Source organism: Hyperolius riggenbachi, chromosome 4 (assembly GCF_040937935.1).
Source record: "Hyperolius riggenbachi isolate aHypRig1 chromosome 4, aHypRig1.pri, whole genome shotgun sequence".
In the NCBI taxonomy this organism is placed as follows: domain Eukaryota; kingdom Metazoa; phylum Chordata; class Amphibia; order Anura; family Hyperoliidae; genus Hyperolius; species Hyperolius riggenbachi.
In genome coordinates, this window is record NC_090649.1 from 333613029 (window position 1) to 333626738 (window position 13710).

The window sequence follows — 13710 nt, forward strand, 5'->3', positions numbered from 1 at the left end:
TAGTGCATGCTACTGCTGTAGCATGCACTACTAACTTACTCACGCTGCCCCATGCTAACGGCCACTCTAATTGTCCTACCCTTGATCCTGTCAGGTCCAGCGACTTTTTAGGATAAGATCACCGCATTTTGATTGGCCCAATAGGCTGCCTGTCACTTGACAGGCAGCCTTTTGAGCCAAAGTGCGGGGATCTCGTCCTACAAAGTGAATCAATCCCTAAGTCAGCTAGCTAATTGTACAACGTGTTAGTCAGTATTTCTCCTGTTTGGCTCTTTGGGAAATTGCTGATGTTGCAGAAACCCGAGAGAAGCTGAAGGCGTGTCTGACACTTCCGCTGTCCGGCGGATCAACTGTAAACACATCACCATGGCAACAGGGATGTGAGCCCTCTGCTGTGCATGCGCACTGTCCCAGATTGAAACATATGGGATGGCTCTCAAGGAAATACTTTTTAAAATATGTGGCATTTATGGCTTTCTCAGCCAAAAAGGTTCCTGGCCCCTGCTCCACACAGTCTATTCTATGGAGCTGAACTCCCCATCAGGTAAAAATCTTTGCAAGATGCTGCTTACAAAGACTGATGTACACATTCAAAAGATCAGTATCTGCAAACGATCTGTTCCTGCAAAAGATCCGTGCTTGCAAAATGCATTCATAGTCTATATCTGCAGATCTCATACACACCTTGTTTAATGCTGGATACACACGGTGCGTTCGCGCACTCGATTTCCCGCTCGATTCCCGTCAATTCGTTTATTTCCAACATGTCCGATTTTGATTTCGATGGATCGTTAGGTCGATTCGGCATACTTTGCATGCGAATCGACCTAACGATCCATCGAAATCCAAATCGGACATGTTGGAAATAAACGCATCGAGCGGGAAATCGAGTGCGCGAACGCACCGTGTGTATCCAGCATAACAGACATTCATCTGCAGATCAGATCCACCAGGATGGATTTTCAGATCTGCAGATGATTGTCAGATATGCAGATGAAGTCTGTTAAACAAGGTGTGTATGAGGATCTGCAGATATCATAGACTATGAATGCATTTTGCAAGGACAGATCTTTTGCAGATACTGATCTTTTGAATGTGTACAGCGGTCTTTGTAAGCAGCATCTTGCAAAGATTTTTACCTGATGGGGAGTTCAGCTCCATAGAATAGACTGTGTAGAGTATGGCCCTCATACTACATGGAATGGGGTAAAATTGGTCTGATATCTTTTATTTATCTTTCAAGTGTGTACACACCATAAGTTATGTGACATAAAACTCTAATATTCTACTGAGCACAATTAAATTCATCATAGCAATATTGAAAATAACCTAGCTCCACTACACATCTGACTAGAGAAGGGCAGGCACCAAAACTTTAATGGCTCGTTTTCACTATTGCGGTGCGGAATCGCCTGGATTCCACCGCTGATGAAATCGCATGCGGATGCGATTCCCCATGCGTTTTTTGCCGCAAATTCGCATAGGTGAGGGTATATGCGATTTTAACCATGTCACTGCCTGTGTGACTTTACATTGGTACCTATGCGAATTCGCGGCAAAAAACGCATGGGGAAATTGCATGCGATTTCCCTATTAAATACATTGCATGCGATTCGCATGCATTCCACTCGCAGGCGAATTCTGCGGCTCTTTTGTGCGTTTTTTCACCGCTGAAAAAACCGCACCTCAACAACGCTACAGTGGAAACAAGCCCATCTACTTGCATTACATGTGCGAATCCGCATGTGTTGGACGCATGCGGATTCGCGATAGTGGAAACGAGCCCTTACCTGGCAAGGTAGAAATTAAGTTTGCAGCAAAGAAAAATGCCTGTACACATGCCAGATTAAAGTCGGTTGAGGCCTCTGCTGATAATCCAGCCTGTGTACAGCCACAATAGCTTTGTTCTCCATTCTCGCCGCACCTGACGTGATGTCACATCTCTCTCACAAGGGGTGACAACGCCCCATTTTTACCTCTGTTTGCAGCCCAGTTGTATAGGGGGAAGAAACTGTTTTTGCCAGTTTGCTACTGCAACTATAAAGTTGTGGCAGTGAAAGTAATCCATGTGTGGGTATTGTTATGGGTATTTAGTGTCCATACGTGATGTTTTAGCTGTAATTTGTATAGAGTTCCTGGAGAGGATGTGTGCCTATCCATATTATAGTTAATTTTCCATCTTAACCAGTTCAGGACCATAGGCGTAGGCTACATACACACTTGAGATAAGTCTTTGGAAAAGGCAAGATCACAGTCCAATTTTGCCCCATTCCATGTAGTATGAGAGCCATACTCTACACAGTCTATTCTATGGAGCTGAACTCCCCATCAGATAAAAATCTTTGCAAGATTCTGCACACAAAGATGCTGTACACATTCAACAGATCAGTATCTGCAAAAGATCAGTTCCTAAAAAAGATCCATTCTTGCTAAATGCATTCATAGTCTATGAGATCTGCAGATCCTCATACACACCTTGTTTAACAGACATTCATCTGCAGATCAGATTCACCAGGATGGATTTTCATATCTGCAGATGATTGTCAGATGTGCAGATGAATGTCTGTTAAACAAGATGTGTATGAGGATCTGCAGATATCATAGACTATGAATGCATTTGCAGGAACGGATCTTTTGCAAGAACAGATGTTTTGAATGTGCAGCATCTTGCAAAGATTTCTATCTAATGAGGAGTTCAGCTCCATAGAAAAGACTGTGAAGGTATGGCTCTCATACTACATGGAAGGGGGTAAAATTGGTCTGTGATCTTTAATTTTCCAAAGACTTTTATCTCCAAGTGTGTATGTAGCCTTACATTCCCCTAGTGACCAGGCTATTTTTTTATTATTTTTTTTTTACAAATTAGTGCTCTGCAGCTTTAATAGCTCGCTGCAGAGCCATACTACTGAGCACACAAATGAATCCCCTCCCCCTGTTTCTGCCCACCAACAGAGCTTTCTCTTGGTGGCTCTGATCCCTGGTGCCTCGTTTGTTTGGGGGGTTTTTTCTAAAAAAAAAAAAAAAAAAAAATTCCCTCTTCCCCACTAGCCAATCAGGGTGATCACCTCTCATAGGCATCAGCTTTCCCCCAGTACAGCCCTACAGTAGAACGCAGCGCTGTACAGCAGTCTAACAGTATCCTAGCTGCGATTGCCGCGGGGATGTGTGCACAATCCCCTGTAAAACCCCGCCCCAGGACTTGACGCCTTTTGGCGTTAGGCGATCCTGGGGCTGCCACCTTCCCAACTACCTAACGCCGATAAGGGGTTAACCTGGAGGTGAATGGAAAAAGTGAGATTAACAGTATGATTGTATTAAAATCTAGAGCCAGGAGGATTCAGCCAGGGTTGCTCTCACGAGTGATTATCGTGATTCGAATGAGGCTTATTTGGCGCAGGTGTGCGGCAGAGATACAAGGAGTTATTTACCCATAATTCCACCCTGCGTTCCAAACAGCTTGCACACGTCCTGTTGGTCACGTTGCACGACTCACTGTGGCGCACTTCCTCCAAGTCAGAAGGAGGAAGTGCGCCAATTAAGCCTCATTTGAATCATGGGTAATTACTTGTGAGAGCAACCCTGGATTCAGCTTCTAAGTGTATAGGGCCTAATACAGATGATCAATGCGATCTTAAAGGAAACTGAAAAAGTACAGAAATATGGCAGCCTCCATATCCTTTTCATTAAACAATGCCACTTGCCTGTAGTAGTGCCTGAATAAGGCCTGGAACCCACTGCAAAACGCAATCGCTAATCGCAAGCGCTAGCATTTTGTATGAGCAGTTTGTCAGCGGTTTCATGAGCGTTTTAGGAAGTGATTTTACAAAGTGTATCAATTTGCCAGCGATTGTGTAGTGATTAGCGTTTTAAAGTCTGATTGGTCCTTTCGATTCATTTTGATTTTGTTAGTGTGTGGTAACGTTAAAACACTAGCAAAATCGCTCCATGCAGGTTTTGATGAGCGATTACGCCAGCGTTTATATACTTTGAAGCGCTAACGCTCCCAAAATGGTGCATGTCCTGCGTTTGTGCTTTGAGGAATCGCAAACGCTCCAGTGGAAGTTGCCCCATCCATTTACATTAGCTGAGCGTTTTGGCAAAACGCTAGCGTTCTGTAACGCTCCCAAAAATGCTCTCAAAATCGCCCTTGTGGGTTCCAGCCCTAACACTAGAAACAAGCATGCAGCTAATCTTGTCAGATCTAACAATAATAATGAGACCTGCCCTTATATCTTGCGCAAATGCCAAACTCACAGAAATATCAACTACCATACCAAATTTCCTGCGAGTCATCTAATGATGATACTCTGCATGAAATGCCCCTCGAGGAATCTGCATAGGAGAAACAGGACAAAAACTGCGCACAAGAATGAACCATCACTGCTTTAAAATCAATGAGGGTAAAATGGACACACCAGTGGACCAACACTTCTGTAAACCAGGACTCAGCATGCAAACTACTTTTTCATGAAACTACTTATTCTTAAAGGGAAACAGAGAGGAAGGACAGTAAAAAATAGTAAAAAGCTTTTAGACATACCTGGGGCTTCCTCCAGCCCGATAAGCCTGGATCGCTCCCACGCCGCCATCCTCTGCTTCCTCTATCGCCGGTACCGGGTCCCGTCACTTCTGGCGGACACGACCAATTTTCCGCATGCACAGGGGCTCCCTCCATACCCGTACACATGCGGCTGCGTAGTAAGGCGCCACACGCGTAAGGATAAGGAGAGAGCCCCAGTGATGCGGAAAATTGGCCGCGTGCTTACGCCGACTGGCTGAGAAGTACGGGACCCGGTACCGGGGGATACAGGCAACGGAGGACGGCGGCGTGGGAGCGATCCAGGCTTATGGGGCTGGAGGAAGCCCCAGGTATGTATAAAAGCTTTTCCCTTCTTCAGCTCTGGTTTTCTTTAAGGGTAACTTCAAAAATGAACAATCAAGAAAAATGTATGAAAATGTTCAAGACATTAACCACTTCCCGACCGCCGTATAGACAATTGGCGGCCGGGAAGTGGACCCCGCAAGGACTGCTGTATTGACAAATGGAGGCGGTCCTTTTACGGGCATGGGCGGCGTGATCGCGTCATTCGTGACGCGATCGGCCGCCGGGGACTGGCTCCGCCCACCTCGCGCTGTAACCCGCCGGCCGTTCGGAAGCGCCGGCGGGTTACTAGCACCCGGATCGCCGCATACAAAGTGTATAATACACTTTGTAATGTTTACAAAGTGTATTATACAGGCTGCCTCCTGCCCTGGTGGTCCCAATGTCCGAGGGACCACCAGGGCAGGCTGCAGCCACCCTATGTCGCACCCAAGCACACTGATTTCACCCCCCCCCCCCCCCTGCCCCAGATTGCCCACAGCACCCCTCAGACCCCCCGCCCACCCCCCAGACCCCTGTTTGCACCCAATCACCCATCAATCACTCCCTGTCACTATCTGTCAACGCTATTTTTTTTTATCCCCCCTGCCCCCTCCTGATCACCCCCCACCCCTCAGATTCTCCCCAGACCCCCCCCCCCCCCCCGTGTGCTATATGCATCTATTCCCCTGATCACCCATCAATCACCCCCTGTCACTGCCACCCATCAATCACCCCCTGTCACTGCCACCCATCAATCACCCCCTAACCTGCCCCTTGCGGGCAATCTGATCACCCACCCACACCAATAGATCGCCCGCAGATCCGACGTCAGATCACCTCCCAAGTGCAGTGTTTACATCTGTTCTCTACCCTGAACACCCACTAATTACCCATCAATCACCCCCTATCACTGTTACCCATCAAATCAGACCCTAATCTGCCCCTTGCGGGCACCCAATTACCCGCCTACACGCTCAGATTGTCCTCAGACCCCCCCCCCCCTTATCAATTCGCCAGTGCAATATTTACATCTGTTCTTCCCTGTAATAACCCACTGATCACCTGTCACTGCCACGCATCAATCACCCCCTGTCACTGCCACGCATCAATCACCTACTGTCACTGCCACCCATCAATCAGCCCCTAACCTGCCCCTTGCGGGCAATTTGATCACCCACCCACACCAATAGATCGCCCGCAGATCCGACGTCAGATCACCTCCCAAGTACAGTGTTTACATCTGTTCTCTACCTTAAACACACACTAATTGCCCATCAATCACCCCCTGTCACTGCTACCTATCAGATTAGACCCCTATCTGCCCCTAGGGCACTTAATCACCCGCCCACACCCTCAGAACGCCCTCAGACCCCAGCCCTGATCACCTCGCCAGTGCATTGCTTGCATCTATTCCCCCCTCTAATCACACCTTGAGACACCCATCAATCACCTCCTGTCACCCCCTAGCACACCTACCCATCAGATCAGGCCCTAATTTGCCCCGTGTGGGCTCCTGATCACTCAGCCAAACCCTCAGATCCCCCTCAGACCCCCTTCCGATCACCTCCCCAGTGCATTGATTGCATCTATTTTCCCCTCTAACCACCCCCTGAGACACCCATCAATCACCTCCTGTCACCCCCCCTAGCACTCCTATCCATCAGATCAAGCCCAATACAACCTGTCATCTAAAAGGCCACCCTGCTTATGACCGGTTCCACAAAATTCGCCCCCTCATAGACCACCTGTCATCAAAATTTGCAGATGCTTTTACCCCTGAACAGTCATTTTGAGACATTTGGTTTCCAGACTACTCACGGTTTTGGGCCCGTAAAATGCCAGGGCGGTATAGGAACCCCACAAAGTGACCCCATTTTAGATAAAGACACCCCAATGTATTCTGTTAGGGGTATGACGAGTTCATAGAAGATTTTATTTTTTGTCAAAAGTTAGCGGAAATTGATTTTTATTGTTTTTTTTTTCACAAAGTGTCATTTTTCACTAACTTGTGACAAAAAATAAAATCTTCTATGAACTCGCCATACACCTAACGGAATACCTTGGGGTGTCTTCTTTTTAAAATGGGGTCACTTGTGGGGTTCCTATTCTGCCCTGGCATTTTAGGGGCCCTAAACCGTGAGGAGTAGTCTAGAAAACAAATGCCTCAAAATGACCTGTGAATAGGACGTTGGGCCCCTTAGCGCACCTAGGCTGCAAAAAGTGTCACACATGTGGTACCGCCGTACTCAGGAAAAGTAGTATAATGTGTTTTGGGGTGTATTTTTACACATACCCATGCTGGGTGGGAGAAATCTCTCTGTAAATGGACAATTGTGTGTAAAAAAAATTCAAACATTTGTCATTTACAGAGATATTTCTCCCACCCAGCATGGGTATGTGTAAAAATACACCCCAAAACACATTATACTACTTCTCCTGAGTACGGCGGTACCACATGTGTGGCACTTTTTTACACCCCAAGTGCACTAAGGGGCCCAAAGTCCAATGAGTACCTTTAGGATTTCACAGGTCATTTTGCGACATTTGGTTTCAAGACTACTCCTCACGGTTTAGGGCCCCTAAAATGCCAGGGCAGTTTAGGAACCCCACAAATGACCCCATTCTAGAAAGAAGACACCCAAAGGTATTCCGTTAGGAGTATGGTGAGTTCATAGAAGATTTTATTTTTTTGTCACAAGTTAGCGGAAAATGACACTATTTCCACTTACTTGTGACAAAAAAATAAAATCTTCTATGAACTCACCATACTCCTAACGGAATACCTTAGGGTTTCTTCTTTCTAAAATGGGGTCATTAGTGGGGTTCCTATACTGCCCTGGCATTTTAGGGGCCCTAAACCGTGAGGAGTAGTCTTGAAACAAAAATGACCTGTGAAATCCTAAAGGTACTCATTGGACTTTGGGCCCCTTAGCGCAGTTAGGGTGCAAAAAAGTGCCACACATGTGGTGTTGCCGTACTCAGGAGAAGTAGTATAATGTGTTTTGGGGTGTATTTTTACACATACCCATGCTGAGTGGGAGAAATATCTCTGTAAATGGACAATTGTGTGTAAAAAAAAAAAAATCAAACATTTGTCATTTACAGAGATATTTCTCCCACCCAGCATGGATATGTGTAATAATACACCCCAAAACACATTATACTACTTCTCCTGAGTACGGCAATACCATGTGTGGCACTTTTTTGCAGCTTAACTGCGCTAAGGGGCCCAAAGTCCAATGAGCACCTTTAGGCTTTACAGGGGTGCTTACAATTTAGCACCCCCCAAAATGTCAGGACAGTAAACACACCCCACAAATGACCCCATTTTGGAAAGTAGACACTTCAAAGTATTCAGAGAGGGGCATGGTAAGTCCGTGGCAGATTTCATTTTTTTTGTCGCAAGTTAGAAGAAATGGAAACTTTTTTTTTTTTGTTTTTTGTCACAAAGTGTCATTTTCCGCTAACTTGTGACAAAAAATATCTTCTATGAACTCACTATGCCTCTCAGTGAATACTTTGGGATGTCTTCTTTCCAAAATGGGGTCATTTGGGGGGTATTTATACTATCCTGGAATTCTAGCCCCTCATGAAACATGACAGGTGCTCAGAAAAGTCAGAGATGCTGGAAAATGGGAAAATTCACTTTTTGCACCATAGTTTGTAAACGCTATAACTTGTACCCAAACCAATAAATATAGGCTGAATGGGTTTTTTTTTTTAATCAAAAACATGTTTGTCTACATTTTTCGTGCTGCATGTATACAGAAATTTTACTTTATTTGAAAAATGTCAGCACAGAAAGTTAAAAAAAAATCATTTTTTGGCAAAATTCATGTCTTTTTTTTGATGAATATAATAAAAAGTAAAAATCGCAGCAGCAATCAAATAGCACCAAAAGAAAGCTTTATTAGTGAGAAGAAAAGGAGCCAAAATTGGGTGGGGGGGGAAGCCCTTCACAAATCATGCCTAGCCTGCACTGCTGCATTAGCTGTAGAACTACTATTAACCTCCCTGGCGGTTTGTTAAAATCCGCCAGGGGGCAGCAAATACCTTTTTTTTTTATTTTTTTTTTTTTCATGTAGCGAGACAATGTCTTGCTACATGATAGCCGCTGCTGAGCGGCATCCCCCCAGCCCCTCCGATCGCCGCCGGCGAACGGAGATCAAGAGATCCCGTTCAAAGAACGGGATCTCTTGGAGGGCTTCCCCCGTCGCCATGGCGACGGGGCGGGATGACGTCATCGACGTCGTGACGTCAAAGGGGAATCCGATCCACCCCACGGCGCTGCCTGGCACTGATTGGCCAGGCAGCGCACGGGGTCTGGGGGGGGCGGCTGCGGCGACGGGTATAGCGGCGGATCGGCGGCGATCGGAGGTTACACGCAGCTAGCAAAGTGCTAGCTGCGTGTAACAAAAAAAAAAATTATGCAAATCGGCCCAGCGGGGCCTGAGCGGTGCCTCCCGGCGGCATAGCCCGAACTCAGCTCGGGCTTACCGCCAGGGAGGTTAAGCACTTTTTAATCTGCCACAGTTTAGGAATAGATTTGCACTTTTCCTAACTATAGTGCAGCTCTAGAAATCCACGCTAAACTGCCGCTATTATGCAGGATTTGAGAAGTTTCTTATCATGCAGAACAGTTTTTCTGCTGGTTAGAACAGTTTGAAGGGGTTCTATTGACCTTTTTAAAAACAAAAACTGCCACTTACTTGGAGCTTCTATCGACCCCTGTAGCTGGAATGTTCCGCGCCGTTTCCCACCGCCTGCACCGGTGTAATTATTCGTAAACTAGACAAATAAAATGCGGCTGCGCGGCCCTGGACGCGCAGGTGCTTGCACCTGCACGCGGCAGCTTACTGCGCAGGCGCAGTACGAAGTTTTCCTCTACTGCGGCTGTGCAGTAAGCTGATGCGCACGGGAGCGAGCACGGCCGCACCACCCCCCACCTTCCTACCCACCACATTGCAACAGAACATGTCCTCAGCTTGTAGGCTGAATACTTGTCTGTACAGCCACGGCCCAACAAAGTTGCCCGAGGGAGGGATCAGATCCCGATCACCTTTACGTGACATCAGTCGCGCGTGTACAGGCCTTTAGACTGTCTTTCTTTTAAAGGGAACCTAAACTGAGAAGGAGATGGATGTTTCCTTTTAAAATAATACTAGTTGCCTGATTCTCCTGCTGATCCTGTGTCTTTAATACTTTTAGCCACAGCCCCTGAACAAGCATGCAGATCAGGTGCTCTGACTGAAGTCAGACTGGATTAGCTGCATGCTTGTTTCAGGTGTGTCATTCAGCCACTGCTGCAGTCAAAGAGATCAGCAGGACTGCCAAGCAACTAGTATTGTTTAATCTATTTTGGTTCCTGGACGTAGTTTCTACGTCCAGGAACCATGCGCGCGCCCCCGCGGCCGATCGTGCGCGCGCACTCCCGGCCGCGGATCCGGTAGTCAAGGAATCAATGTATCGGGCTATGGAGCCCGATCACTGATTCCTCTCCCCCGCTGAAAAAGCGACAGCTTCTCTCGGAAGCTGAGCTTTTTCTGGCCGTCTCCTTCCCGATGCGTCACTCTAAGCGCGTGCTTCGCAAAACAAACTCATGGCTACACCTGAAAAAAAAAAAAAAATTAACACACATTTACATTATAAATCTATTGTTTACCTCCCACCCTCCCAAAAGTACCCAAATTAAATGTTTAGTATAAAAAAAAAACCATTACAATAAAAAAAAAAACATGTAAATATTTACCAAAGGGTCTAAACTTTTTAAATATCAATGTAAAGATGAAATACTTCAATTTTTTTTTTTATTTTAAACTTGTAAATAGTGATAGATGCAAAATGGAAAAAATGCACCTTTATTTCCAAATAAAATATTGTCGCCATACATTGTGATAGGGACATAATTTTAACGGTGTAATAACCGGGACATATGGACAAATACAATATGCGAGTTTTAATTATGGAGGCATGTATTATTTTAAAACTATAATGGCTGAAGACTGAGAAATAATGAATTTTTTCAATTTTTTTCTTATTCTTCCTGTTAAAATGCATTTACAGTAAAGTGGCTCTTAGCAAAATGTACCCCCCAAAGAAAGCCTAATTGGTGGCGGAAAAAACAAGATATAGATCAGTGCATTGTGATAAGTAGTGATAAAGTTATAGGCTAATGAATGGGAGGTGAACATTTCTCACGTGAAAACGACGGAACCTGAATGGCTTAAAAGGAAAAATCTATATCCCTCTCAATTTAGGTTCCCTTTAGGCTGCTTGTGTAAAAGTGTATTCTTAAAGTTGAACAAAACTTTTGTGCGACACACAATGAATCTTTAGGGCAGGTTCACACTGCAAGAGTTTTTTTTTTTGTTTGTTTTTTAAGCACTAAGTGATTAGAAAAGCTCTTGCTAATGCAATGCTATGGGTGATTTTTATAAAATCACATCGCTCAAGTGAGAACACACACATAGCATTACATTGGCAAGAGCTTTGAAAATCATTAAGCGCTCAGAAAAAGTAGTGTAAACCAGCCCTTATTTCACAATTAGTTGCTGAAAAAAGTCACTGGTCTGTTTGTTTAGCCAGATCAAAGTTGTTATCAGTAGCTGTGAATAGACTGCAGGTGCTGTGCCACTGTTGTCTCCTCATTCATAAACACTGAGGCTTAATCCCTTCTGTGCTCCCTGGAAAGGGAATCCAAGTTATTTCAAGGGATTAATTTTTATTTTTATTTATTTTATTTTTTTTTAGAATTTCCGTAAATTAAGATTTATTTTTTTTCCCATAAAGGTTACCATGCTGTGGCTAATCTTTTAGAGCAGAGAGGAAGTTCTGAGTTTTTTTTTTCCACTTTAAGGTTCTAAATAGAACGACCTGTTCTTATGAATTTCTGGTTTCTTTATTTAGAGAGAGTTAATGGATGCTCCACATCGGTCACATCAAAAAGTGGTGTAATTTTCAAGTAAACTATTCCCTTTTGGAGTTTTTTTTGTTTGTTTTGTTTTTCTTTTTAATTTTAGTATGAATGTTGTGAGCTTGATGTCAAGTAGATGATCGTATATTTATCTTCCAGTATTATCTTTTACACATCTCAATTCTTTTGTTTTCTGTTTTTGTTCTGTTTTTTTCCCCCTCTAGGTGATTATTTCAGAGGAAAATGTCTACCGAATGTCTTACATCTGGTCTTATGAACCCAGATTTTCTAATAGAGTTTATTGAACTGTATCGCTCTTTTCCTTGCCTATGGAAATTAAAGTCATCGGAATATTCCAATCGTCAGAAAAAAGCAGAGGCATATGAAAAGTTGCTTGCCCTTTGTATGTCTGTGTGCCCCACAGCAACCATAGAGTTGGTTAAAAATAAGATTGCAAATTTGCGAACAGTTTTCAAGAAGGAATTAAAGAAGGTGGAGGCTTCAATACTTTCAGGTGCTACAGGTGATGATATATACATACCACGACTGTGGTACTTTGACCTTTTAAAATTTACTATTGATCAGGATGCATCTGTGCCACATGCATCCTACTTTCCTGACTCATTTGAGGTACCGCAGGAGGAAGAAGTCACTGATGACAGCTTAGAGAGTGCTGGCGAAGGTGGAAATTTTTCCCAGGTATGGAATTGTGTAATGTAGTCTCTTTTTGAGATATATTATTGCTACAGTTTTTCATTTATAGTATGATTTAGATATGTGCTTTTCCTCAAAATGACAGAAAGAATTAAGAAATACTTAGAGACTCTGGAACAATTTTCATCCTTATTTCTTCTATCCTATAAGTTCATATACCTGTTCTAATGTGCTCTGTCTAACTGCAGCCTTTCCTAATTGCACAGTGGCTGTATTATCTCTGTTATATGATCTAATCTTCTCTCCTCTGTCGGGCTGAGGCAGTCAGGCTGGAATGTGCTGTGCTGCTTGTGATTGGATAGAAGCCATACACACCCTCTCCATGCCCCCTGCACACTCTGTATGACACACACTGAGCCTATCACTTGCTGTGTCTTTTGTTTGTAAACACTGGATAAAAATGGCAATTACAAGCCAGGATTGCAGCAGGGAGAGGCAGAAACAGCACATAGGGGCCCAGGAGAACACAATGAATAAAATTGTATGCTTTTATTGTAAGAATTTTAGAGTACAGATACTCTTTAATAACTTTATTATGAATGACAGTAAATTATACAATTACATTATCCATTTATGGTGAAAGTTAAGTAAAATGACCATTGTTCATTCACAATAGTTAGAAAAATATGCATGAAACCAACTACTAATATACAATACATCAGGGCTGTGGAGTCGGAGTCGGGGCAATTTTGAGCACTCGGAGTCGTGGTTTCATAAACGTCGGAGTCGAGTGATTTTTGTACAAAAACCACACCCCTGTTAAATATTAGTCGAGGAGTCGGGGCCATTTTGGTTACCCGGAGTCGGCGTTGTGGTTTCATAAACTGAGGAGTCGGATGATTTTTGTACCGACTCCACAGCCCTGCAATACATCACGACTTAAAGTGGATCCGAGATAAACTTTTGCAAATTGCATAATTGTGTTCCTTTCATATAGTGTATAGGACATTCCTCAAGCCAAATACTTTTTTGTTTTGTTTTAATACTTTAATTACCTATAAACTAAACAAGCCTCGCCCATAGCTTCTTTAGAGAGCCTTGGCGCTTTGAGCCTTAGTATTAAGGGCTTATGGGAGCTCAGTCTGGGCAGGAGGAGGTTACTAGCCAGAGATTTCAGAGGGGAGGAGGAGAGGCGAGTGGTGAAGTTTTCACAGGCTGAGGGCTGGAGATGCTATCAGCTTGCCTGTGTGTAATGTGACAAACAGAACATGGCTGCCTT

The 13710-nt window shown here is 44.2% G+C and overlaps 1 protein-coding gene across 2 annotated transcripts in view; it reads left to right on the forward strand.

The window, feature by feature from the left end:
• The window catches only part of LOC137503992 (uncharacterized), a 50878-nt gene that overhangs the window by 15433 nt on the left and 21735 nt on the right, over positions 1–13710 (forward strand). For both annotated transcript variants that reach the window (XM_068231836.1, XM_068231835.1), the window contains exon 4: positions 12002–12476. In XM_068231836.1, the coding sequence (XP_068087937.1) occupies positions 12021–12476 (456 nt within the window). In that variant the 5' untranslated portion in view covers positions 12002–12020. The remainder of the gene's footprint in view (positions 1–12001; positions 12477–13710) is intronic.